This window comes from Cyanistes caeruleus, chromosome 15 (genome assembly GCF_971803275.1).
Source record: "Cyanistes caeruleus chromosome 15, bCyaCae1.hap1.1, whole genome shotgun sequence".
NCBI classification, from domain to species: domain Eukaryota; kingdom Metazoa; phylum Chordata; class Aves; order Passeriformes; family Paridae; genus Cyanistes; species Cyanistes caeruleus.
The window spans coordinates 6,887,406-6,910,256 of NC_141715.1; the positions used below are offsets into that span (position 1 = coordinate 6,887,406).

At 43.4% G+C, this 22,851-nt stretch overlaps 2 protein-coding genes across 6 annotated transcripts in view; both read left to right on the forward strand.

Moving 5' to 3' along the window:
• FLT4 (fms related receptor tyrosine kinase 4) overlaps nt 1-3,949 on the forward strand; it is a 57,711-nt gene extending 53,762 nt beyond the window's left edge. For 2 of the 3 annotated variants that reach the window (XM_086851457.1, XM_086851459.1), the window contains one exon: nt 5-3,949. In XM_086851457.1, coding sequence (XP_086707583.1) covers nt 5-224 — 220 coding nt within the window. In that variant the 3' untranslated portion in view covers nt 225-3,949. The remainder of the gene's footprint in view (nt 1-4) is intronic. The other variant, XM_086851458.1, reaches the window with a different exon arrangement.
• Nucleotides 3,950-6,232: 2,283 nt separating this feature from the next.
• Nucleotides 6,233-22,851, forward strand: part of RNF130 (ring finger protein 130) — a 56,602-nt gene continuing 39,983 nt past the window's right edge. For all 3 annotated transcript variants that reach the window (XM_086851443.1, XM_023935970.2, XM_086851444.1), the window contains exons 1-2: nt 6,233-8,310; nt 18,189-18,383. In XM_086851443.1, coding sequence (XP_086707569.1) covers nt 8,043-8,310; nt 18,189-18,383 — 463 coding nt within the window. In that variant the 5' untranslated portion in view covers nt 6,233-8,042. The remainder of the gene's footprint in view (nt 8,311-18,188; nt 18,384-22,851) is intronic.

The following is a 22,851-nucleotide window of genomic DNA, read 5'->3' on the forward strand; positions in this document are numbered from 1 at the left end:
ACAGCAGTAAAGGGCCCAGTCGAACCGCGGAGCTGTCAGGGGAACAGTCAGACCTGCGGGGCAGATGTCGGCCATCGTTCGGGTCCCAAGTCGGAGGCCAGACTTTTTACAACAGTGAATATGGGGAGCTGTCGGAACACTCTGAGGATGGCAGCTGCACCCCACCTGGAGAGGGGGCCAGTCCCCCCACTCTCCACGCTTCCTTCTTTTCCGAGCAGTACTAATGGCACCGGGCCCTGGAGGCCAAGGTCCTCCAGGCACGGCATCAGGGTCACTCAGAGCTTCTCCTTCAACCTATGCCCAGAACCAACGTGGAACCTACCCCAATCGGATGGGGAACACTGATGTCCTTGGAACCACAGCATGAACCATGCAGCACCTCCAGCTGCAGCTTCCCTGTGCCACAACTGGAGAGAGCACCTCTCATGTTTCTTTTATTCCTGCACCTCAGACAGATGCATTCTACCAGAGAGTGGGTGCCTGTGCTCAGCACTATGGCACCTTCTGCCTAACATCCAGCCTCCGCTCAGATCGGCTTCCCATTCAGAAAGCCCATTTCAGGTCAGATATAAATAGATCTGTCTTAGTCTCAAGTTTCTTCCTGGTGTGCAGCCTGAATGTTTTGCCTTGGATTGCTTCCTCCTCCCCTCATCATGATGTCAGCTGCTGAGCTGTGGAGCAGAATCAAAGGGAAGAAATCCCCAGTGGTATTAACAACAAGAGCAGGACATTTTAAAGAGGTGTACAGAGAGATCCTGAGGGATCTTTGTAAATGTTCATGCATGCTGCTCATCCTGAGTAGGTGCCAGCCTCTCCATCTCCTCTGCAAGCAATGCCCACACTCCTCTCATCTCTGCGGGGGGGAAACCGGCCACTCTGCCTTATCACTAGAATTATTTTAGCCATCTCAACACAGCTAGTGCTGAGTAGGTCATCAGCTGATGGCTAAAGTGCTTCCGGTGAGATAAACAGCAATTTTTTGCAGGCCTTGTGCAAAACAGGTTCTTTTATGATCTCTGCTGGGAGCAGGTTATTCACAGGTCTGCTGCTTTTGCCTTCCCCTTCTCCCAGAATGGTGCTGAGATCATTTGTTGCTTGAGTGGGAAATTAAAGCAAAGCTAGGTTAATTTGAGCTGGCTTCTAAACATAGTTTGCTGGGAGGAAAAAGATCAAAAGGGCAGGGAGTGAAATGTTTATTTTCAAGCTGCTGCAAAGCATTTTGGAAACAATGGAAGGAACAGTGCTCCAGCAATAAGGTGCTCTGGGTTGCATGCCCTTGTGTGTTGACATCATTGAACACAAGTGATGCCAGGGTTCAAGCCCTGATTCTCCTGGATGGACAGTTCTGCACCACAACCTTTCCTGTCTCCCAAGTTCCCTGATTCAAAGGAGGCACTCTCTACCCAGCAGACTCCTCTCCAGTTTTTTTTGCAGAGCTTCCAGTAGAGCATACCTGAGTCCAGAGGATTAAGAAACGGTTATTTGCTGAGAAAACATCTCCTCACTTTGGTCTTTGTTTCTAAGGGATACCACGTGAATTCAGAGCTCTGGGGAACCTCCGCAGCCCCTCTCTATAGATTTCTGTACTGCTGCCTCACCACTTCCCACCTACTTCTTTCTTCCTGCTCCCAATCCAAGAGCTCAGCCACAGAGCACGGTTACATCACTGCCTCAGGAGTCTGGGTGAAAAGGCTTATTTGAACAGCTTGTCATCATCTCATCTCCCACATGCCCATGGCTGGCAGTGCTCTGTGCACCAGGACATCTCAGCACCAGGGAATTACTGCTTGTGGGCCACACCTCTGTCACAGAGCCAAGGGTTTGGACTCGTAAAACTGTGTTTCCTGCCAGATGTACAGCTTTCCCAAACTGTATTTTTTTTCCAGCAGAGGGTTTTACGCGTTTCCCGACGTAAGCCTGTGAGTCCTTATGGAAGATGTTGCCAAGTCTTAATTATAGTTCTCCACACAAGTGTAATGGGGAGATTTATTTAACACATGGGAAAAGCATGCCTGTCATTCAGATTCTCTAAGCCTGTGCAGCTCGTTCAATGTTCCACTCCCTTTTTGTGTCAGCAGGATGACATGGCTGCAATTTCCATGGCAAAAGAGAGGCACAAAGCTAGACCAGCTTGAGCCAAACTGGCTCAGGATGTGGAATTGGAAACTGCCTATGACAATGAATTCCCTGACTTCTACTGGTGTCCCCTGAAGCTGCCAGGAATTTAAGCATCTTTAAGTAATTGTTACGACTCAGTAAGAATCCTCTGGCAGGAGCTGCTGGAGAGCCAGGACAAGGAAGTAGGATAGCCAACAGGGTGTAGGCCAGATCAAATTCTCCTGCCCTCATCTTGCCCTGCTTTTTTAACTGGTGGTTCCTTTGGCAGAAGGAAGGCTGCATGTGACTTGTGCTGCTAGAGGTTTCCACTGGCATTGATGGTGCTGACCAGCTGAGTTAAATTCAGGCTGCTTGCTGGGTGATGTGCATCCATAGGATCCAGAGTCTCTTGTTTCCATCACTCCATGAAAAGTTCTCTGCCTGGAAACAGCCCCATCTGAGACAGGGCGCAAGAAAGAGGACTACAAACAAAATAACAGTTAAAAAAACGGAATTTCAAAGTAGCTGTAAGTCCCTGACCATATGTAAGGGATAGGTATGTGCCAGCAAAGAATGACATTTGCTGGGCAGTGGCAGGATTCCTCATCAGAAAGGTGACAGAGGCATCTTAGTGCCCAGGCTGGTTGTCAGCATGGACATCCAGCCAGTGCAGCTGCACTTTTTCTCTAGGTTTAGCTGTAAATTGCTCACAAGCATCCTTGTGGAGAAGGGTTGTTAAAACCATTGTTAATGATCTCCTGCTTCACCCTGGAGAAAACACTTCTGTGTCATCTGATTTTTGAACATTCAACTCCACAGAAGTTTATTTTCTCTCTCTTGCACCATCTAGATGGGGGGTGGAATCAGATCCTATTATGTCTGTGTCAACAGCATTGCATGAACAATGCAGCCTGATCAGAGCAAAAGCTGGCTTCTCTTCAGACACTCCTGCTGATGAAGAACAACTCTAGTGTGGGAGATTGAAGAGCTGTTGAGACAATTGTACTTTTGCTCTCTAAAGGTATACTTAAATTAGATGTGCAAACCTGATAACCCTTCCCACTCCCTTGAATTATTTCTGGCTTTTTATTTTTACAGTCTCCAGATAAGCATGAAGTGAAGCTGGTCAGTTTTGGTTTTAAGATATGAGACAGGAATGTTGTCTATCTTTCTATAGCAGCAAGGGAGTATTTCAATGTTTAAAACCCAGGTTTTGATACTTGTGCCTGCTCTGTTCACAATGCATTCTCTGTTTTGTTTTTTGTTTTGTTTGGGCTTCTTAACGGAACTCAACATTGAAGCTAAGCTATTCATCATCATCACCTTCCTTTAAAATGGCTGCTTCCACTCTATGCTCAGTCTCACTTTCCTTTACAAAGTGTTGGTGTTGAGAGGACATTCCTCCTTCCTGAAAACAAAGTGTTGGGTCCCCTACTTGCAAATACATGTGTCTCTGAAGAAAAACCTGTTTATCAAGTAACACTACATTTATATTGCAATATTTTCGCCTGGTACCTGTTGTTGCTCTAGCAGCATTCAATGTTTCAGTGGGCTGCCTTTGAAGCAAGTAGGCTAAAACAGGGGTTATGTGTGAGTACAAAGCATGGTCTGTGTGTGTGTGAGCGTGCTGTGGGTGAATGTGTGGGTATTTGCATGTGAGTTTTCCTACCAGTGAGCGTATGTGAGTGATTGTAACTCACGTTGAGTCTAGTCTCTGGAAGTTCACGGTTATATATCAAACCAGATAGAACACTGCTTCCTTTCCTCTCCTACTATAGTACTTGTTATCCTTTGTCATTAAGAGTTTTGTTGTAATATCTAAATGTGAAAATGAATAAAGTCATAACTGGCAGCTGCTCTCTGGTTCCTGGGGCCACCTGTGCCCCTGGGGCAGCCCAGCCCCAGCCCAAGCCATCAGCACATTTTGGGTTTATTATTTTTACTTTTGTGTCCGTTTGCATTTCCCCGCATCCTCTCAGAAACAGCTGGATCTTGTGGCATTTCCATCCAGGATGAAACTCTGGCTTTTCTCATGGTGAAGTTGCATATTCTCCTTGGTTAAGCTCACTGGCAGAAGCAAACACAGCACCCAGCCCTTGCCCCGGACCCACAACCCTTCCCTGCCACCTCGGCCCTGGGGGTGTCAGCCCTGGAGATCTCCAGCCTTCCTGTCTTCATCCACCACAGCAGGGGAACCAGAGACCCCCGGACCCCCCTTCTCCTCAGGGAATCAAACCCTTCCTGGACGCCCTTTCTCAAGGCAGTAACAGCCCCCAGACTCCCCTTCTCCTCATGGTACCAAAGCCCCCAGACCCTTCTCTTCCTCAGCACATCAATCCCCCCCGGACCCCTCTCCTTCTAAGGGCGCCCAACTCCACCTCGGACGCCCGTTCCCCTCATGGCACCGACTCCCGGACCGGAGCCCCTTGTCATTCTGGCACCAAATTCCCTCCCAGTTCCTTCCCCCTCATGGCACCGATCCCCGGAGCGGAGCCCCTTGTCATCCTGGCACCAAATTACCTCCCAGTTCCTTCCCCCTCATGGCACCGATCCCCGGACCGGAGCCCCTTGTCACTCTGCCACCAAATTGCCTCCCAGTTCCTTCCCCTCATGGCACCGACCCCTCTCCGTGCGAGCCCCTGGCGGTGCCGCCGGCGGCCGGCAGGTGGCGCCCTCCCCCCGGCGGGCGCGGGCCTCGGCGGGAAGATGGCGGCGCGTGTGTGGCTGTGTCACAGCAAAGCCAAGGGTGGGAGTGAGGCAGGTGAGAGGTGTTCGCTGTGAAATGGGACACAAGTGCATTCATGAGCATTTCCCCAAACGAATAAAAATCACTAGGAGTTCAAGGAACGCTCAGGCTCCCCTGGTACCCCTGGGTGCACCAATGAAGGCGTCAGCACCGTTTGTCTAAAATAATGTCCCCTGAGGAGTTGTCAGTGGCAGAGATACAGCTGAGGGCACAGAATGGGGACATCTCCGCTCCTCTCCATTGCCATCCCTTCATCCAGCTCCACCATGGTGTGAAAGCATCCAAAAGGACCTTTTAATTTTCCTTTCCCTATCCAGGGGCCTGCCCATCTGAGGAACAGAGATTGAAGCTGTTCTACTGATGAAATATCTTATTTTAGTGCATCCTGGAGCAGTGCTTGGCTGCTCCTCTTCTGGGGTCATGAGTGGTCCCCCTTGGCTGCTCCTCACCTTCCTTTCAGCCCATCCATAGGACATCCATAAGACAGGCTGGGAGGCAGGTGAGGAATAGCCTCCCAAGCATGTGAGTGGGGATAGGGATAGGGATAGGGATAGGGATGGGGACGGGGATGGGGACGGGGATGGGGACGAGGACGGGGATGGGGATGGGGATGGGGATGGGGATGGAACCAAGGAGGAAGCTCTAATACAGGCATTGGAGCATCTCTCTCCATCAGAAACACAGCTCACAGGAAACTACATAGGGGAAAATAAAAACCAACCATTTCATATGGTTAGCAAAGAGCTGGGGATGCTCTGGCTGGGCCCCTTGCTTTACTTCTAACATGGCCAGTGAATGCTTCCTCAATGCTTATCAAAAACGCTTTGAGATCCTTCTCTGAAGGTCAGTACAGTGATAGTGAAAAATCCTTCAGGCTCCCAGGACTTCTTGGCCCCTTCTGAGGACATTCCAGCAATAAAGCACATGAGTTTGCATCAGAATGATGCAGAGCTCTTAGTGCTGAGAAATCAAAGCAAGAACAGCTCCAAAACATGTTCTGCACACTGCAGTGTGTCAGCCACAGCTCTCGCCCTCTGGCTGGGGTGAAAGTTTGGGTGAAATGAGGAGGCAATCAATAGCAGGTGGCTCTTCACCCAGCATGTACCAAGAAGGGAAAAATTAAATTTAAAAAAAAATGCAAGAAGAATATTAAGTTGCTGCTTCAGAATCATTTCCTGGACTGCACTGACATTTCTACACAGCTTTGCAGAAACAGCTTCTCAGAGGATTTTACAGAACGACATATGCCTTTAGCAGAATCCGTAGGTCCCTTCTGCTGTGAGATGCAGGTTTGCAAGCATGCTGCTTTCCTTGGAAATGGAACAGGTCTCTCCAAGGACAGGATAAAACTACTTGCATCTCAATGAAATAAACAGGCTGTGCTTCGGCAGTGTTATCTTACGTGTTTGACCAGGTGCATCACAAATTAATAGAATACAAAAGCTCCCAGAAGGAAACAGATTAATAAGACACATAGGTTAAACACCAGGCTTATCTGAGGGCCTTCCTGTGCAGCTGGGGAAGTCACCAAGGAGACCATATCTTAAAATAACAGCTCCACAGCCATTTTTTCAGAAACTTTGAAAATATCCTGACTCACAGTCCTGCAGTAATTGTTCTCTTTGCTGTAACTAATTTTGAGTAAGTTTGCCTTTCAAAATCAAAGGAGGCCATTATACTATTTTGTTACATCTCCCAGGAGGCTGAAATCCTTAAAACTGTGTTAGTTGATCATTCATCAAACCCTGTTTTACAGTATTTCCTGGGATTAATATTTATTATCAATATTTGAGTGTTTGTACAATTTCCCATTTTATTAAGTCTGAAGCAAGAGACGCGAGTAATACCAGATAGGGTAGGAATGACTGAATCCTGACACAGAGGCTGTGCTGTTCCTACCCCAAAAGCCCATTCAGTTCTGCCTGGACAGACTGAACACATCCCACCTGGTTTTCACACACACAGCTCTTTCATCCCCTATTTCTGACATGCTTTAAAACTCTTTATCTTTTTGGTGATCAGCACTCCTGAACTGGAAATATTTTTCTGAAAAGATGCTGAGGAGCCATGGGAGCCTGTATGTGTCCCAACAGCTTAAGTTGCAGCACAGAAGGTTTTGGTTGGACATTAAGAAGACTTTCTTCACAGAAAAGTGATTAGATATTGGAACGGAGGTGATGGAGTCACGGTCCCTTCAGATGTTTAAGACTGTATGTGGCACTCAGTGCCATGGTCTAGTCGATATGGTGCTGTTTGGTCACAGGTTGGACTCGATGAGCTCAGCAGTCTTTTCCACCCGTACTGGTTCTGTGATCGAATTCCTTCCGGAACCGCGGGCCCCTCCAGCCCGGTGTCATTCCAGCACCCCCCTCCGCCCAGCTCCCACTGCCGCCTGGCCACGCCCACAATGACATCATAGGCAAGAGCCCCACCCTTTACTTTGACTCCGCCTCCTGGTGGGCGTGGTCCGAGCCCAAGCTCCGCCTCTCGCCCTCGTGGCGCGGGGCGGGGCGTGCGGCGCCTGCGCAGAGCGCGGAGCTGCAGTCGAGGCGCGGGCGCGGAGCCGGTGGCGGAGCCCCGGGACGGTGCGAGGGCCCTGCCGCCCTCGGGGCGAACCGGGCATGAAGGGACGGCTGCCGGCTGCAGACGCCGGGCTGTGCACTGAGCTGCGCCGCCTGCCTTACTAAGGCAGCGACGAGCCCCGAGGCGAACTGAGGCGGCGCGGCGGCCGAGTCCGAGGCGAACCCCGCGGCTTTTTGTGAGCGCGACTGAGGCGGCAGCGGCGGCTTCTGCCAGCAGCCTCCTCTGGGCTGGCGAGGGGCTGCGCGGGGAGGGGGCCGTGGCGCCGCCCTCGCCTCCTCCCCTCGCCCGGCCGGAGCTCCCCCGCGGGGGCGGGCGGGCGGTTATGAGCGCGACGCTCTGAGGGACCGTCGGAGCCCCGAGGGACCGGCTTTCCCCGAGCAGCCTCCCCTGGGAGCCGCGGCGGCGGATCGGACGCGGCTGGGACCTGCCATGACTCCCCTGGCTCCTCCCATGGCATGAGCCCGAGCTCTCCTCCCCGCTCCGCCTGCTTTTGGTCTCTCTCAGCTCCCGGGCTGTCAGATGGGATAGGACACACCCGGGCGTGCGGGGCTCGACGCTGCCGCGGGAGAGCGGCGGGGGCAACCGGTGACGGCCGTCGGCTCGCCTGGAGTCGAAGATGAGCTGGCGGTGGGCTCGCCAGCACTGGAACGGCGGCTCCTCCGTGCTGCTGCTGCTGCCGCTGCTGCTGTGGCACGGCCGGGTCCGGCCGGCCGGCGCCGACAACGCCAGCCAGGCGTACTACACCGCGCTCATCAACGTGACGGTGCTGAGCCCCGAGCGCGGCGGCCCCACGCTGCTGCGGATCGACCGCGGCCGCTACGGGCAGGACTCCCCGAAGGTGGAGGTCAAGGGGCTGCTGGTGACTCCCGTCCCCATCAACGGAGGTAACGCTTCCCTCGCTTGCTGCCGGGTGGTTGCTCCTTGCCTGGGCTGGCTGGGTAGGCTTTCCTCGAGTGCTCTGACAAACGAGGAGGAAGAGCTTTCCTAGAGGAAAATAAAATAAATTCATGATCTGAGAGTGTTGGCTTGAATAACGGCTCATCAAAGTATAATGTGCTTTCCAGCATGGATCCCAGTAGATTGGGTGTATTGAGCGGTGAAGGTGTTATTTAACTAATTACAGAGAGGGTAGCGATAGCTGACAGTATTTGGTTCCAGCATTGCCTTGAATCTCAGAACAGCTGCATAGCCATCTCGCTGTACATCTGGATAGCTTTGGCAACTGCATGAAGTCAGTTTTTCAGTGTACAGTTCCTAAAAGCGCTGTTTAAGCTGCCCATCAAGGCCTGGAAGGAGTGAAGCTAGCAAGTTGTTGCTCTTATAGCCAGCCCAAAATGCGCTTGTTTGCAGTACACTCTGAATAGAGTGTCCAAATAAGTTTTCTTTTAATTAAGTGAAGCTGTTGTCCATCAATTCTTCTCTTGGTAAATGTTGAGGTTTATAGAGAACACTAATTTGAACAGATGAGAATATTGTCATGATTTTTGCCTGAAGTGAAACCAGTATCTTAAGTAATAGTGATGTAATTTTAATAGTATCTTATTTTGAAAACCATTCTTGACATTATCTAAACTGCCATCTTTAAGAAATGGACTGCTTGATATAATACAGTGGTCCCAACCTGCCTCCTGGACAGTAAACATATGAATAATATATTAAGTGAAATATTGTAGTCAGTTAAAACTAGAGTCTTAAGTGGTGAATACTAAGAGTGTTTTAGAAGAATTGACAGCACAAAACTACTGTATTGTTAGAAGCTTTAGAGAATTTGCCAAATCTTAAGATCAGGAAAATACTTTGGTGCTTCTTCAGAACAAATGTATTCTGTTAGGCAGCCTCTGTAAGCTTCTGGTCAGGATGGATCAGGCTGTGCATCCGCAGGTGCTTGTCAGTCTCACTGGAGCTCAGTTTCATTAGCCCTGTAAAATATAACTAGGATGTATTAATGGTGTAGATTTTGGGGTGGAAGAGTGAGGAAGCAGAAATTGTTGAGGACATCTGCTGTAAAATTAATTTTATTTGTACTTCAAATCCTGTTTATCAGCTACCGTTAAATATGTTGCAGTCATTCTTCTGCTTCCTGATATTCCTCACTTGCATCCCCTTGAAATCAGGAGTCTGTCCTGGAAGTTTTAGGCATGTAAACACTGTTGCTGCAAATGGTTTTTTAGCAGGTTTTAAAACACTGCCTTTTAATACATGCAAGTTATCAAAACACTTTATTTTTTTGAGCTGCCTTATTTGTCAAGAAAAACTTTTGATACTAATTTCTTTTAATCTGCCTCTGTAACTTTTCCTGCTTTCTTTTGATATGCCTTCACTATGGTGCAATTTAAACACTGAGGGAGGCTTTGACAGCATTTTCACAGGCAGTTGATAACGAGAAGAGCTAAATAAAATTATGAACAGTCCATAAACAGCATTTTTATACCTACTGCTAAGTACTATGATGAATAACTTTATTGAGAAAGCACAGCAGGAAGTGTGAAAATGTCAGACCTGACATGTTTTGACATAGTGCAGTTGTTAAAACTTTGTTAGCAATTTTGGGGGAAATTCAGTTTTGCCCTTCTGTTTCATCACAGGCAAGGCAAGTACAACAGCAGTTGTCTTCCTTATTTTTAGATACTCTGAATTGCTCTGTGTAGGTTGTTGTGTACTTACATTTTATTTGAATTTTGCTGATATGCATGTGATTTAAAAATGTTTCATGTAGTAAGAAAGACTGGAATATTTTATGCTTTTAGTTAGGCTGTTCTTGAACATCTACTTTTTTGTATTCAGATTGGTAAAAGATGATGCAGACTTGCTGAAAGTAATTGCTCTAATGTTTTTTTAATCAGCCTTTTAATATTGCTGTAGAACTTGTTTGTAAAATTTTTTCTAATAGCTCTAAACATGAGTAGCTGCCAGCCACTGCTCTTAGAACAGTAAATGCTGTACCCCAGTTTTCATGAATCCTCAGAAGAAAAGGACTCTACAATTGTTAACAACTTTATTTGAAGATACCTTGAGTTTGAAACTGCTTTGATGTCAAGCATTCACCCATTTATGGACTATCTTTGAAATTTTCACAAATGTGGGTGATCTGTTAGCACCTTGATGGCATGAACTGTTTTAGAGCTGAAGTGTCCTTAATTTCACATTTTTGCATGCTCTGTGAAGAATCGAAGAATCACAGAATGGTTTAGGTTGGAAGGGACCCTGAAGATCATAAAGTTGCAACCCCCCTGCCATGGGCAGGGATGCTTTCCACTAGACCAGGCAGCTCAAAGCCCCATTCAGCCTGGCCTTGAACGCTTACAGGAATGGGACATCTTATTACATCCCTTATTCATTGCCTGTAGGGAAATAATTGTGTTTACTAATTCAAGATTTAGAGCCAATGATTTGCTGCTGACCACACACCATTTGTAATTTTCAGTGTTCTGTGATGTTTTTTGACTTTCATTCTTGAATATGCCCAGTATTTTATGTACTGCTTTTTGAAGATGCCAGTCCCATGTGGTCACCCATCCTTTAAATCTCAGTGCAGCATGACAGTCAATCATTTCTCCCATTTCTTTAGCAAGATTTCTTCAATGGAATTCAACCCTGTCATGTTAATACATGTATTAAAACTCTTCCTGTGTTCTTTTTATAGAGCTTGTATGAAATTGATAGGGGCTTTCAAAGGCAATGTTCCCCCAGGAGTGGGGTGGCAGTAATTGGCATGACCGCCTGCAAATGTGACTTGTGAAAGTGCAGCTCCAGAGAGCTCTTGGTCACAGTTGGCTGCTGGGTGTACATTCAGCACCTGTGTGGGCATATTTTTCCAAGCACATTAAATGCATGCTAGCAGCATAGTTTTTTTATTAATCTCTCTTCTGTTCTTTGAGTTCCTTCTCTTACCTCCTCTAACTTGTTTGTCTCTCTCTTGTCATGACTTAATTTCTTATTAGAAGAGTGTTTTAAACCACTTCTGGACATGTATGCTTGCAGATTTTAAAAAAAAAAAAAAAGGTCCTCTTGTTGTGCATGGAAGGATAGAAGTGAAATGCATCTTCACAGCCTGATGCAGTTTTTCTGATAGTTTTGTTCAGGTTTATAGTATTCATTCAGTGAGGTTCCAGAATACATATTAGAGTTATACATAATAACTCTGTTATTTGTGACTGTGTGCAACCAGATATTTTCACAGAATCACAGAGTGGTTTGGGTTGGAAAGGACCTTAAAGATTGTCTAGTTCCAAGTTCCCTGCTTTGGGAAGGGACACCCTTCTAGACCAGGTTGGTCAAAGCCTCGTCCAACCTGGCCTTGAACACTTCCAGGTTATTTCAGCCCAGTCCTCTCACAGCAGCTGCCTGGGTGCTCCTGGATGTCTGTACAAACCCCGTGCAAGTGTTCAGTCGTGTGCCCCTCCAATGACCTGTGCTTTTACTCTTCTTTGGTATTGAGTGCTGGACACACCTGTGGTGCTGACTTTAAGGTGTCAGGCTTATTCCCCTTGCCATGGCAAGCCAAGATAGAAGCCACTGAATATTCACCTTAATGCTTCTTGGTAGAAACTGCTTTGTGGTGTAGTTCCCTCAATATCATTCTCCAGGGGGAACAGGACTCTTTGTGGCTGTTGAATCTGAGTTAATGCTTTTGTTCTGTGCCTGGATTCTGATGTGAGGACTGGAAATTCAGTCTTGTGTGCTCTTTAAAGTCCTTCTGGTGGATTTGCTGGGAGGTAAGGTTTTGTGCACCTTGGCTGGCTTGGAAAGCTGGGAACCAGGCAGGATGACCAGGACTGGTGATGGGGCTGATACAAAGAGAAGTAGCAGCAGAGTGAAACTTGAAATGTTGAAATTCATTGAGCCAGTAGGTCAGGAATGAGGGGGTGAGAAGGGATGGAGTCTAAAGGCCTTGTAGGGAGGTGGTGGTTGTACAAACGCAGCTTTGGAGAAGGAGCTCTTAGGAGCGTTCCCAAAGGGGTGTAAGAGTTGGGGCTGGGCAAGGAGACTGAGAATGTGAGGAAAAACATATGCTAGAAAAAGGTGAAAGTGTGGAAGAAACAATATTGGCTCAGTGTTAGGAAGGAGGTGTATCTTGTGCATAGTACTGTAACTACAGCATTCTGTAGCATCTGGCACTTCATAAGCATGTTGTGTGAACAAGTTTTAGCTGCAGAAGGTTTGAAATGCCAGTTTCCTGCTAACTGCAGGGCTTTAGGCAGCATTCAGACAGAAATTCTGGCCCAGAATCCAAACCAGTAAGGTTTAAGAAAATGCAACAAGCAAATACATCAGTAGAATAAGGGAAGAAAAATCTTGTGCCATGCTTCTGTCCTTCATCATTGATCTTTGTATCCAGCTTAATGAGTAGTCACTGATTGATAGCAAAGGTGGAGGTTATATATTGGAGTTTATAGCCATAATTGTAGAATACTTACTGAGCTAACAAGATTAAATCTAAACTATTACAGGACTCTTCTAAGCTTCAGTGATTTTCTTTTGTTTAACTTCCTCCCTGGAACCAGATTACCTCTTGTTCAAGTAGTTTCTTTTTGTGCTATAAAGGCAGCTTTAGTCAAAGCAATTACCTGAAAGAGCTATTGAAAATACAACGTTGCTGTAGATAACTCAATGATTCATTGGCACCACCTTAAAAAGTAGAAATTATGACTGGCTTGAATAAGGGCTGTATTGATAATAACACAAGTAGTAATGCATTGAAAGAAAATATGTCTGTTGTGTGTATTTAGCCCTAATGGGGTAGAAACTAACTAGTACCATTCCTTAAAATAATCAATCAGCACTACTGAGTTGCCTCTGTGAATTTCGTAGCTGAATTCCTTTTCTGGAAATTTTATCACAGGAGTATAATTAATGTGTTGCACAAAGCAGTCTTATTTTACCAGTCAGGTGTTCTACATAGCACCTACCTGGGCAGCAGAACTGTAGGGAGGGAATGCTTTGGGGTGCAGTATGTGTGGCACTGCACCTTCCCATGTTCTTCTGTGGTTTCTTTCCCAACAAGCCTCCTGATCTGTTGTCCCTCAAAATGCTAGTGGTGTGTCTCCAGCTATTGTATTACAGTGACTGAAGGTCAGACTTTAAAATGATTTCTGTATGTGGAGCTGAGACAGACTAGCTCTGGCAACTGGTGCTGGCTTTACACACTACAGTATTAGCTAAGATGAAATCAATAGCAAGATACCTGACCTTTAGAGAAAAAAAAAAACAAACCTGCCTAGAATAAGATGGTTAATGCCCAGATAGTGGGATATTTCTGTGAAAAGGGGGCAAAGTCTGCAGCAGCCTTAGCTGAGGGGAATGTTGAAATCAAAACAATGCAAGAGCAGCAGGAAGACACAGGATGAGAAAGAGCAAACCTAGCCCCAGTTCAATCTAGGGGACAGTCTGCATTCACACAGGTGTGCACTTGTGAGAAAGTCACTGGGAGCTGCCCTTTTCATTTTGTTTTTGGTCCACAAAATGGCTCTCCTTACAGGGAGAAGGCTAAAGCATGGTCAAGCAATTGGAAAAGGAGAGGGGGAAACTACTGTGGCTGTGCTGATGTGAGCTTTCCACTCCTTCTTCAGTAGCTGAGAAACCTTGGTTGGATCTGTTGCATTATTAACTACTTTTTTCCCATGAATCCCTAAAATGCTGTCACAAACTTTAGTCCTTCAGCAGAAAGGGGTCTTGAATTATAAAAAACGCTCAAGGAAAAACAGTTACACAAATTGGACAGCACTGTGTATTCTGCAAAAGAAAACTGAAGCTCTCCTAAAGCAGAAAACAAACATGAGCCTAATGGTAGGTACTTAAATCACAGCTGATTCTTCTGTAAAGAGGCTTTGCTGTGGTGTTGGGACTTAGAATAGGAAGGGAGATCTTTACAACATTGTATATAGTTCTTTAACCCAGTGGGCTGCCACTTAGAGCAGAAAATTGGGGTTTTTGCTGACAAATGATGCATAGATAAACACAAAGGCAGGGTAAATAGCTTATATTTCAAATAATGCAGAGGAGTAGTACATTTATAGGGAAACTTACTTAAATGGCTTTCTGTATGCTTCTATCTTCTGAACTTCCATGAGAGGCTTCTGATCGTATCTTCTTCTGTGCAAATGATTTGTTTTAGAATAATTTAATGTGAAGTTGCTTTTCATTCTAGCAAGTAACATCGGTTTTGGGCCTCTCACTACAAGAAGGACATTGAGACATGTCCAGAGAAGGACAAAGGAGCTGGGGAAAGGACTGAAGCACAGGTCTGATGAGGAGAGGCTGAAGGAGGGAGCTGGAGAAAAGGAGGCTCAAGGACGACCTTCTTGCTGTCTAAAACTCCCAGGAGGGTGAAGCCAGGTGGTGTTCAGCCTCTTCTCACAGGTAGCAAGTGGCACAATGAGAGGAAACTGCCTCAAGCTGTGCCTGGAGGGGGTTAGATTTGATATTAGGAAAAATTTCATCACTAAAAGGATTGTCAACCACTGAACCAGACTGCCCAGAGCAGTGTTGGAGTCACCATACCTGGAGAGATTTAAAAGACTTGTAGATGTGGTACTTGGGAGCACAAGATGAACACAACGGTGCCAGGTTAATAGTTGGACTCAATGATCTTAGAGGTCAATGATCTTTTCCTACCCAAACAATTGTGTGATGATCCAGGTAATGCTTCTAACCCATGTGTTGTTGATACTGGTTGTACTTTGGATAGCAGATCATAGATGGCAGGGTAGTGGAGAGTGTCAATGATTCTGGCTGACCCTGTTCATGTGTGTCCCCTTCAGTGCCCACTGACATCCTGAGCTGTAAAGGAGATGTTCTGTTGTAACCATCTCACTATTCTAGAAGGGTGACTGTAATTTAAAGGCTTCCACGTTTTTCAGAGTATCTTAAGTCTATTGAAAAGACAAGCAGAACACCCCACGTCTCACTATCATTTTTGAATTTTATTTAGTTAAAAGTGAGATGATTACTTAACATTTATGTGGTGTAACAGAATGCTAATGCAAAGAAAAGTTGGTTGTGACTTTTTATTAAATCTTAAGTGATTTGCAGACAGTTCAGATTTATCTAAACCAGCCAGATTTTCCTCAGTGTTTTTGTATTGCTTAAATAGTACTGAGCTAATGTTGTCAGCTGTTAAATTTTTATCAGGATATACTGAATACACCTTGTCAAGAATAACATGCTGCAAGCATTTGAGTGGTGTTTGTTAGTCTATATCTGGAAAGCTTTAATCTCTTAATATCTTGTTTCCTAATTCTGTTGCTTTATCCAGTAACATTTCATAGCTCTGTCCACAGCTGAGTGAGACTTTGATCTCTATGGTGGTAGAAAATTTTGTGCTACTTTTCCCACAGATGCAGTTTCTGTTATCTCTTACTTTTTTCTGTGTTGCTTTTTAAGCTAAAAATTTTCAAGCATACAAAATTTCAAGGTGCTTACATGAATTTTAAGAATGCTGCCTCCTTGTTCAAGGTGCTTTTTGTTCCTTTTATGTTTTTTCACTGTAGTAACCCATTACTTTGTTCTTGTGGCCATTTTTGTTTTCACTTCATATCTTAGTTTTGATCATGATTGTACTGAAGGAAATAGTACATTATCTGTAGGATTACTGTTTTTAATAATCCCATCTATTTTAGGTAAATTAATGTTGGCCATAGTGTTTACTTTCAGAGTTATTTTTGGTTGTTTGAGGGGATTCTGTGGAATTGTAGCCATTTAGAAAATGGTGTTTTCCAGCAGATGTATCATACCTGAGATTTTTGAGTATGATTTCATGGAAGAAGGATGGGATTTTTAGCTTTCAAGGCTTGAGAAACTTTCTGTCACAGTCTGGTGGTGCTTTCTCCCTTCCATGTTTTTAAGTGGAAATGTTCAGAACAAGGGGGAATCAAGCATTAAACAGCTTTTATCTTAACAGAGGGCAAAAAGATTGGTGGCACGTGTGCTGTGTTGTGATTCATTCACATTTTCAAAAAGGACTGTAATTCCTTTAAAAAATATGTACTGTTCTCAAATTTAACATTACAAAGACAAGCTGCAAAAGTGCAGTGGGCATAAAGGTGCTCTTCTGTGATTATTGATGTTTGTGATGGCCATCACCAGTGCTGCAAAACACGTGTGGATCAGTGCTAGCTAGCAATTTCCACAGGGATTTGAGTAATGTCACGATAATGGAAGAAAACTCTCTATAAAATTTGGCTTCAGGCATCTATATTTCAGATTTTCCCTCATGCCTGTATGAAACAAAAATACAGCAAATAGCTTTCCATGTCTGAGATGTCTAATATAGGCTTAAAAAACAATCGTGAAAAGGATGTGCTGGTATCTGGCTCCCCACCCTCCTTCCAGAGGAACAGGGAGAGGCACTTCTTGTCCAAATTGAGACACAATGACTTCCTGTATGTCTGCCACAGTATAGATTCATCTACACCAGCTTTCTTTAGGCAACCAGAAGATTTTCTTTCTTGTTTCAGAAAACATATTTAGCTTTTTGAATCTCCTTTGTTACAGGTTTTAACCTCAGCTATGTTAAGCTGAGAGCGCTTAAAAGGACCTTTTGTTTCCAGCTAATATGTTAAACTGGATATTTTTTTTGGTGGTAGATTTTTTTGCTGAAATCTCATAGTTGTGCTGAACTCACTTCTTGAAAAGGAAAAAAATTATGGAAGACTTCATTTGATTTGCTCTTACATTGCAGAACTGTAATGTTTTCAGAGCTATTATGCAAATAAATTGTTTGTTTATGTCTTGAAAAAATCACTGTTTATCCCAACTATTTTTAGTAGCCAAAGATTATTATACTCTTGGCATTGGAAAGGATAAATATATTTGCATTATAAACTATTGTTGGCTCTAAATTTATAAAATACTTTAATGATATGACCAGTGTATCAGACTAAGCTGTGTTTCCAGTTGTGCAAACAGATCTGTCTTTCATCGGTTTCAGCTGCTGTGAAGTTACTTCTGCCTTGGGTTTTGTGCCATTTGTACACAGCTCTGTGGCTTTGGGTTGTTCCAGGAGATGTTACACCATCAGAAGGGACAAAAGAGCTTTGCACACTGTTGAATTCAGACATCTGGCATTTGCTATTTCTGTTACTCTTCCTTTATACCATCTATACCTGTTTAGCTGATGAGTGCATTGCATTTGCAAACCTTTTTGTTTCTATATGAATTTGAATACATTTCCTTGTAGACAAAATGTGCATATGTAAAAAGCCAATGTTGGCTTCTGGGGTTTTACAAGATCAGCTTTTAATATTGTCCTTTTTTACAGTAGCCTGCACATGGCAGATAACTCTGAAATCTTGTTTTCACAACCTGCTTTGTTTAGTTGTACTTCCCACTGCAGTGATATTTATGGCTGCATTAGGAAGAAGAAAAGACTTGTACTCCCCAGAATGACAGATAAACAGCTGTTTTGTAAATGCCTATAGCAGATGAACCATATTCTACTGTTTTTCAGCCTCTAGGCAGGTATTGATTTGAATGTGAATTCATTGTTCTAGCTGCACTGGAGTTAAAAATAGCTTGTTTTAGTGAGCCTAATTCTCAGGGATATAGTCACAGCTTTCAGTGCGTAAGACTTCTTTTTTTAAAATCTTTTTTTTCATAAGAATACAGTTATCTTTAGACTTTCTTTACAAGAGTAGTGGCTTCTTAGTGTGTAACATTTAAGTACTTCAGCTACTTGGATTTAGGATTTTTCTTTTTTTTTGTTTTTCTTTGTTTTGCCTATTAGAAGAAATTGCCGTCTGTGTAAATTTGTTTCCCATTTCAGTTGCAGATCGTCTGGGCTGTGACCCTCGAACACGTTTCCAAGTCCCACCTAACACCAAGCAGTGGATTGCTTTATTACAGAGAGGAAACTGTACATTTAAAGAAAAAATACTACGAGCAGCTTCACATAATGCCACAGCTGTGGTCATTTACAACAATATATCCAGTGAAGAACCTGTCACGATGACTCATCAAGGTAAAGAAAATGTGATCTCCTTCACTATAATGCTTTTGCTGTTTAAACTATTGCTAAAGAGCCCTTGGCATTGGACAGATTGGTATTGGAAGTAGCCTATTCCCTAATGATATTTACATATATGCAGTATAGTAAAATAAGCCAGTAATTCTGAAGAGTTATTTTCCTTCAGCATACATTTATCCAATGAGAAACACCTCTGCAGTGGAGGTGTGGGTGTGTTGGAGTGAGGAAGTGCCTGTAAGATTTGAGGAGCAATCTTTCAAACCTTTCTGCAGAAGAGAAGCTAACATACATATATAATGGAAGATCTGGAATTTTACAAAGCATCTGAACCTGATGAATTCTGTAGCAGCATGTCTTCAGCTCACTGTTCTGGTGGGGACCTTCAAATGTTAACAGTTGTATTTTGGGAGCTGAGCTTGCTTTTTTAATGGAAGTTTACAGAGGGTTCTCTTTCTACAATGAACGTTTGATTGCCATACAGGAACCAACAAAACAGTGATTTGGAGGGCTGTTGCCTCTGTAAATTGTCTAGAATAATGCTGGAGGTCTGTTTTTCTAGAGAGTTCTCTTTCTTTACAACTGCCTATATGTAAAATTTTACTGTTCCTGGTGACTTACTTTTGTTGCTGAAAGCCTCCTATGTAAACATTTTCCTTGGCTAAATATTATTTTTGCAATTCTGATAACTACCTATTTCATTTGCCAGAAGGTTTTCTCATTTTTGGAACTATTTAGCTTAATCAGAAAAGGCATATCTCTGCATTTGGTGGTAGTACTGCTAGCTGATTTTAATTTTTTTTTCAAACATTTTTCAGTCTCTCAACATAGGGGATTGCTTGGAAACTAGAATTTCTTAATTATTGCTCTGCATATTGTTACACAATTAGAATTTAATTTCTTTACTAAAGAAATACTATGGTTCTTTCTTTCTTTTTTTAACAAGGAAAATGTTAGAGAGGCTTGACCTTCCCAACTTTCTATACCACAGGAATTTTGCAGGGGGGTTTCATGTAGTAATTGCCTGTTGACAATTGATTTTTATCTCAGGTACCTTCCTTAGACAGTTTTGTAAGTAAGCTGCAGGCAAAAAGTCATGTATTCTAATGAAACATTTTTTTGCCACCTTCCCTTTTTTATTTTTTTTTATTTCCCCCATTTCTCTCTCTCCAGTTATAGAGCCCTCTTAAACCTTCAGCTCTGGACTCTTTGAACTGCCTGTAGAAATATTTATATAAATATGCTCTATTTAGCAATGATTTGTAGTTTTCCTGTGGTCTGGAATACTTCAGTGTGTCAGGAAAAAAAAGCTACTGCTACTACTAATACTGCTTTAGCATTCTTGGCTCTATTACATGTTAAATCATATAATGGGTTTGATTATAACTTTAATACCTTCTTTCTCATAATGCTCTTAGATTTGGCAGTTGCTTTACAGCAGTAAGGTGAGGTCTGTCTTTGTTCACTCCCTGTTTTAGCTCAGAAGACCAGTGTGTTGCCTTAGAAACTTTATCAATAGTCCCAGTAGTTCTGGTTGGTTGAAATACCATCTAAGATGTAAAATTTGAGAGCTGCTGTGTTTAAGAGTGTCTTGTAAGGTTGCCAGGCACCTGTTTGGGTGGTTGATATTTGGGGAAAAGACAATACTGTCTTCAGCATGATGAGTTCCAAATACTTACTCTTACTTATAGTAAGTGTTAAAAAAAAGGTGATTACGGGAGATGATGCATATTTTAGCTTTGTGTGTTTGAAATACTGGAATTTAGGTGGATGTGCTCATTATACTCTTGAATCTGCCTTGATTTGGGCTGAAGACTCTATCTCAAAATTAATGTTGAAGTGTTCAAACTATGTGACAGGCTAAAAGTAATTTTTTAGAACTGAAGTAGCACCTGTAATGAAGAAAAATGTTGCTCCACAGCCTTGGTTTTGATTGTGTTATGGACATGTGAAGGATTTCCTCAGCAGTCACTTCGCAGAACTTCCTGCAAATAATTTCCTGGTGGGTTGATGGAGGAACTGTAATTGTGTGTAATTGAGATGTAGACCAGTCCTTGGTCTACAGGGAGGGTTTGGAATCCAGCATTCTCCTTCTTGAGAGTTATTCCAGGTGGGAGACAAATTCCTGAACCTGTGCTTACAGGATGACTTTCTAACACCATATAAAGTGGACTTGCACATACTCAAGACATTCCCTGGTCTTCCTTTTTCTGCCTTTCAACCATAGCACTGCTTGTGTGCTTTTTAGGTGGTGAAAAACCATGTCATCTCAGAGGTCTCTTCCAACCTAATTGATTATGTGTAGATATTCCGGTACACTGCATCACTTTTCTTTAATACTTTCTGTTCCTAAAGGTTGGGATGAACTGACCCTGTGTATTTGAGAGCTGTTCTGTACTGGTTAATGTGTTGGAGTTGATAGTTGGCAAGTGAGGATGGAGGTGAGCCACCAAGTTGGTGTTGGCTCCATATGATGTCTATTGCTATGCAGTATTCCTCTTTTCTTTAAAAATGCAGTCTTCACAAAACAATTTCACAGCTGTTATGGTGACCAAGTTAATGACTATTTTCTTTCCATAGACAAAGGAGAAAATAGATCTTGTGTTTTTTTATATTACTGTAACATAATTTTTGTACTGCTGCATATCAAGTCTTAGAAATATTTTGTCTTTCTAGTGAAGCAAAGGGGAAAGCAGCAACTGCTTATAATGCACGCTATGAACTTCAAGCTTTCCTGCCTGGATATTTGCATGAATTCCAATCACCTGCTTAGGCAGTGTCTGTGGTAAAAATAAATAACACATTACACAGATTTATATATGTTGCCCACCTGCAGAGAGGCGATTCCCTGTGAAAGGAGCTTAGGAAGCACTTTTCACCTGTAGGATTAATATTTTATCCAAGCTATTTTATGCTTGAATACACATTTGAAAATTTTATTCTTATGGAAATTTGTTCATACTCAAAATATTACTTAGCAGAATGGCAGTTCCTTCTGGTGGCTGGATAACAACTATCACTCTGGAATCAGTTCATCATCACTGTGTCAAATGAACAGTTTCTGCTGCTAATAGCAGAATTTGCTTTCTCTTGTGTCACAGTCCACCAAGTCTCTGCCCCTTTGTTTTCACCTTTGAGTTTTAAAGTAGGTAATGACCTTCAGGAATTGTCAGGTTTTTTGTTGTTTTTTTTTAAATACACATACTTCGGTTGATGTTATTTGCAACATTATTTTTTTTCTTTGTGCATATCCTTGAATATGTCACTGTATACCTACTTTGCACAATCCCGTAGATGTCTCCTATCAACCTAAGCAAAGGACACTTTTCCCAGCATAGGTTATGTCAGACTGTGACATCACTGGCAGGAAGGCAGTGTTTTATGAGTGGTTTTGTTTGCTCCTTCAGTTAAAGCAAAGCTGATACTGTCTAATGTAGAAAAGAGCCTGTGTGGTGGACAAAATATGTAGTAGCTGTCTCCTTTATAGGCAGTTATGGGAAAAGGAAGAAAATTCAGGTTAAATAACGTTTTTACTCCTTTTTTTGTTTGTGTGTGGTGGAGACAATCCTGTTAAGTACAAAATAGTTAAATTTTGGGAGGTTGGAACTGGATTATTTTTAAGGTCCCTTCCAAACGATTCTATGATTTTATGATACAGAATTTCTCTTAAAATCTAGACTTTTATTTGGATTTATAGAAAATAATATATGTCAAACAAGCCTCTAAAGTTCAAATTTCATAGTTAGAATTTATGGAAAAAAATAAAGACAGAAAATGGGAAACACATCTAGAAGACAGTGTCAAAATGATGTTGCTGGATTCCAGCAAGTGATTTCTCAGCACCTAAGAAATTTCCAGACATATATAAACAACTTCTAATGTAACACTGTTTTTAGAAGATTTACCTGATATAGGTAAATCTTTTAAGGTCTTTTGAACCAAGATGCAGAATGTCGTTAAGATCAGTGTTCATTGCTCTTCTAAAGAAACAACTCACTAATTTTCTGGAGGAGGGTGTTTCTGTTCCATGATGTGCACAGGTGATGTTCCCCTTGCCATGGCAGTGTGCAAGAGCTGTCCAACGTGGGCTCCCAGAAACAGGTTCCTTTTTCATTTTTCATGATCCTCTGTTGACTGTAAAAGTACATGTGTGTGGGAAGCAAGGGCTGCATTTGCTTTGAGCTGTGCTAAAACTGCCTGTATGTTCTGTGGACTGTTTTAGGTCAGTGGGTCAGAGGCAGGAGGGACAGGAAGCAATTTGAAGTTGTTGCCATCTAATGGCTGTTCCACGTTCTTGCCCTCATTCGGAGTGGGGACAATAGACTACAGAGAGCCGGCGGTCGAAGTGCCACTGTCCTCTGTTGTGGCACTGATCCCTGAGCAGCTCATCTCTTAACTCTGCTGCTTGCCTTTTTTTCACAAATGTCTCTTTATGTAACTCTCAGCTGAACTGAGACATGAAAGA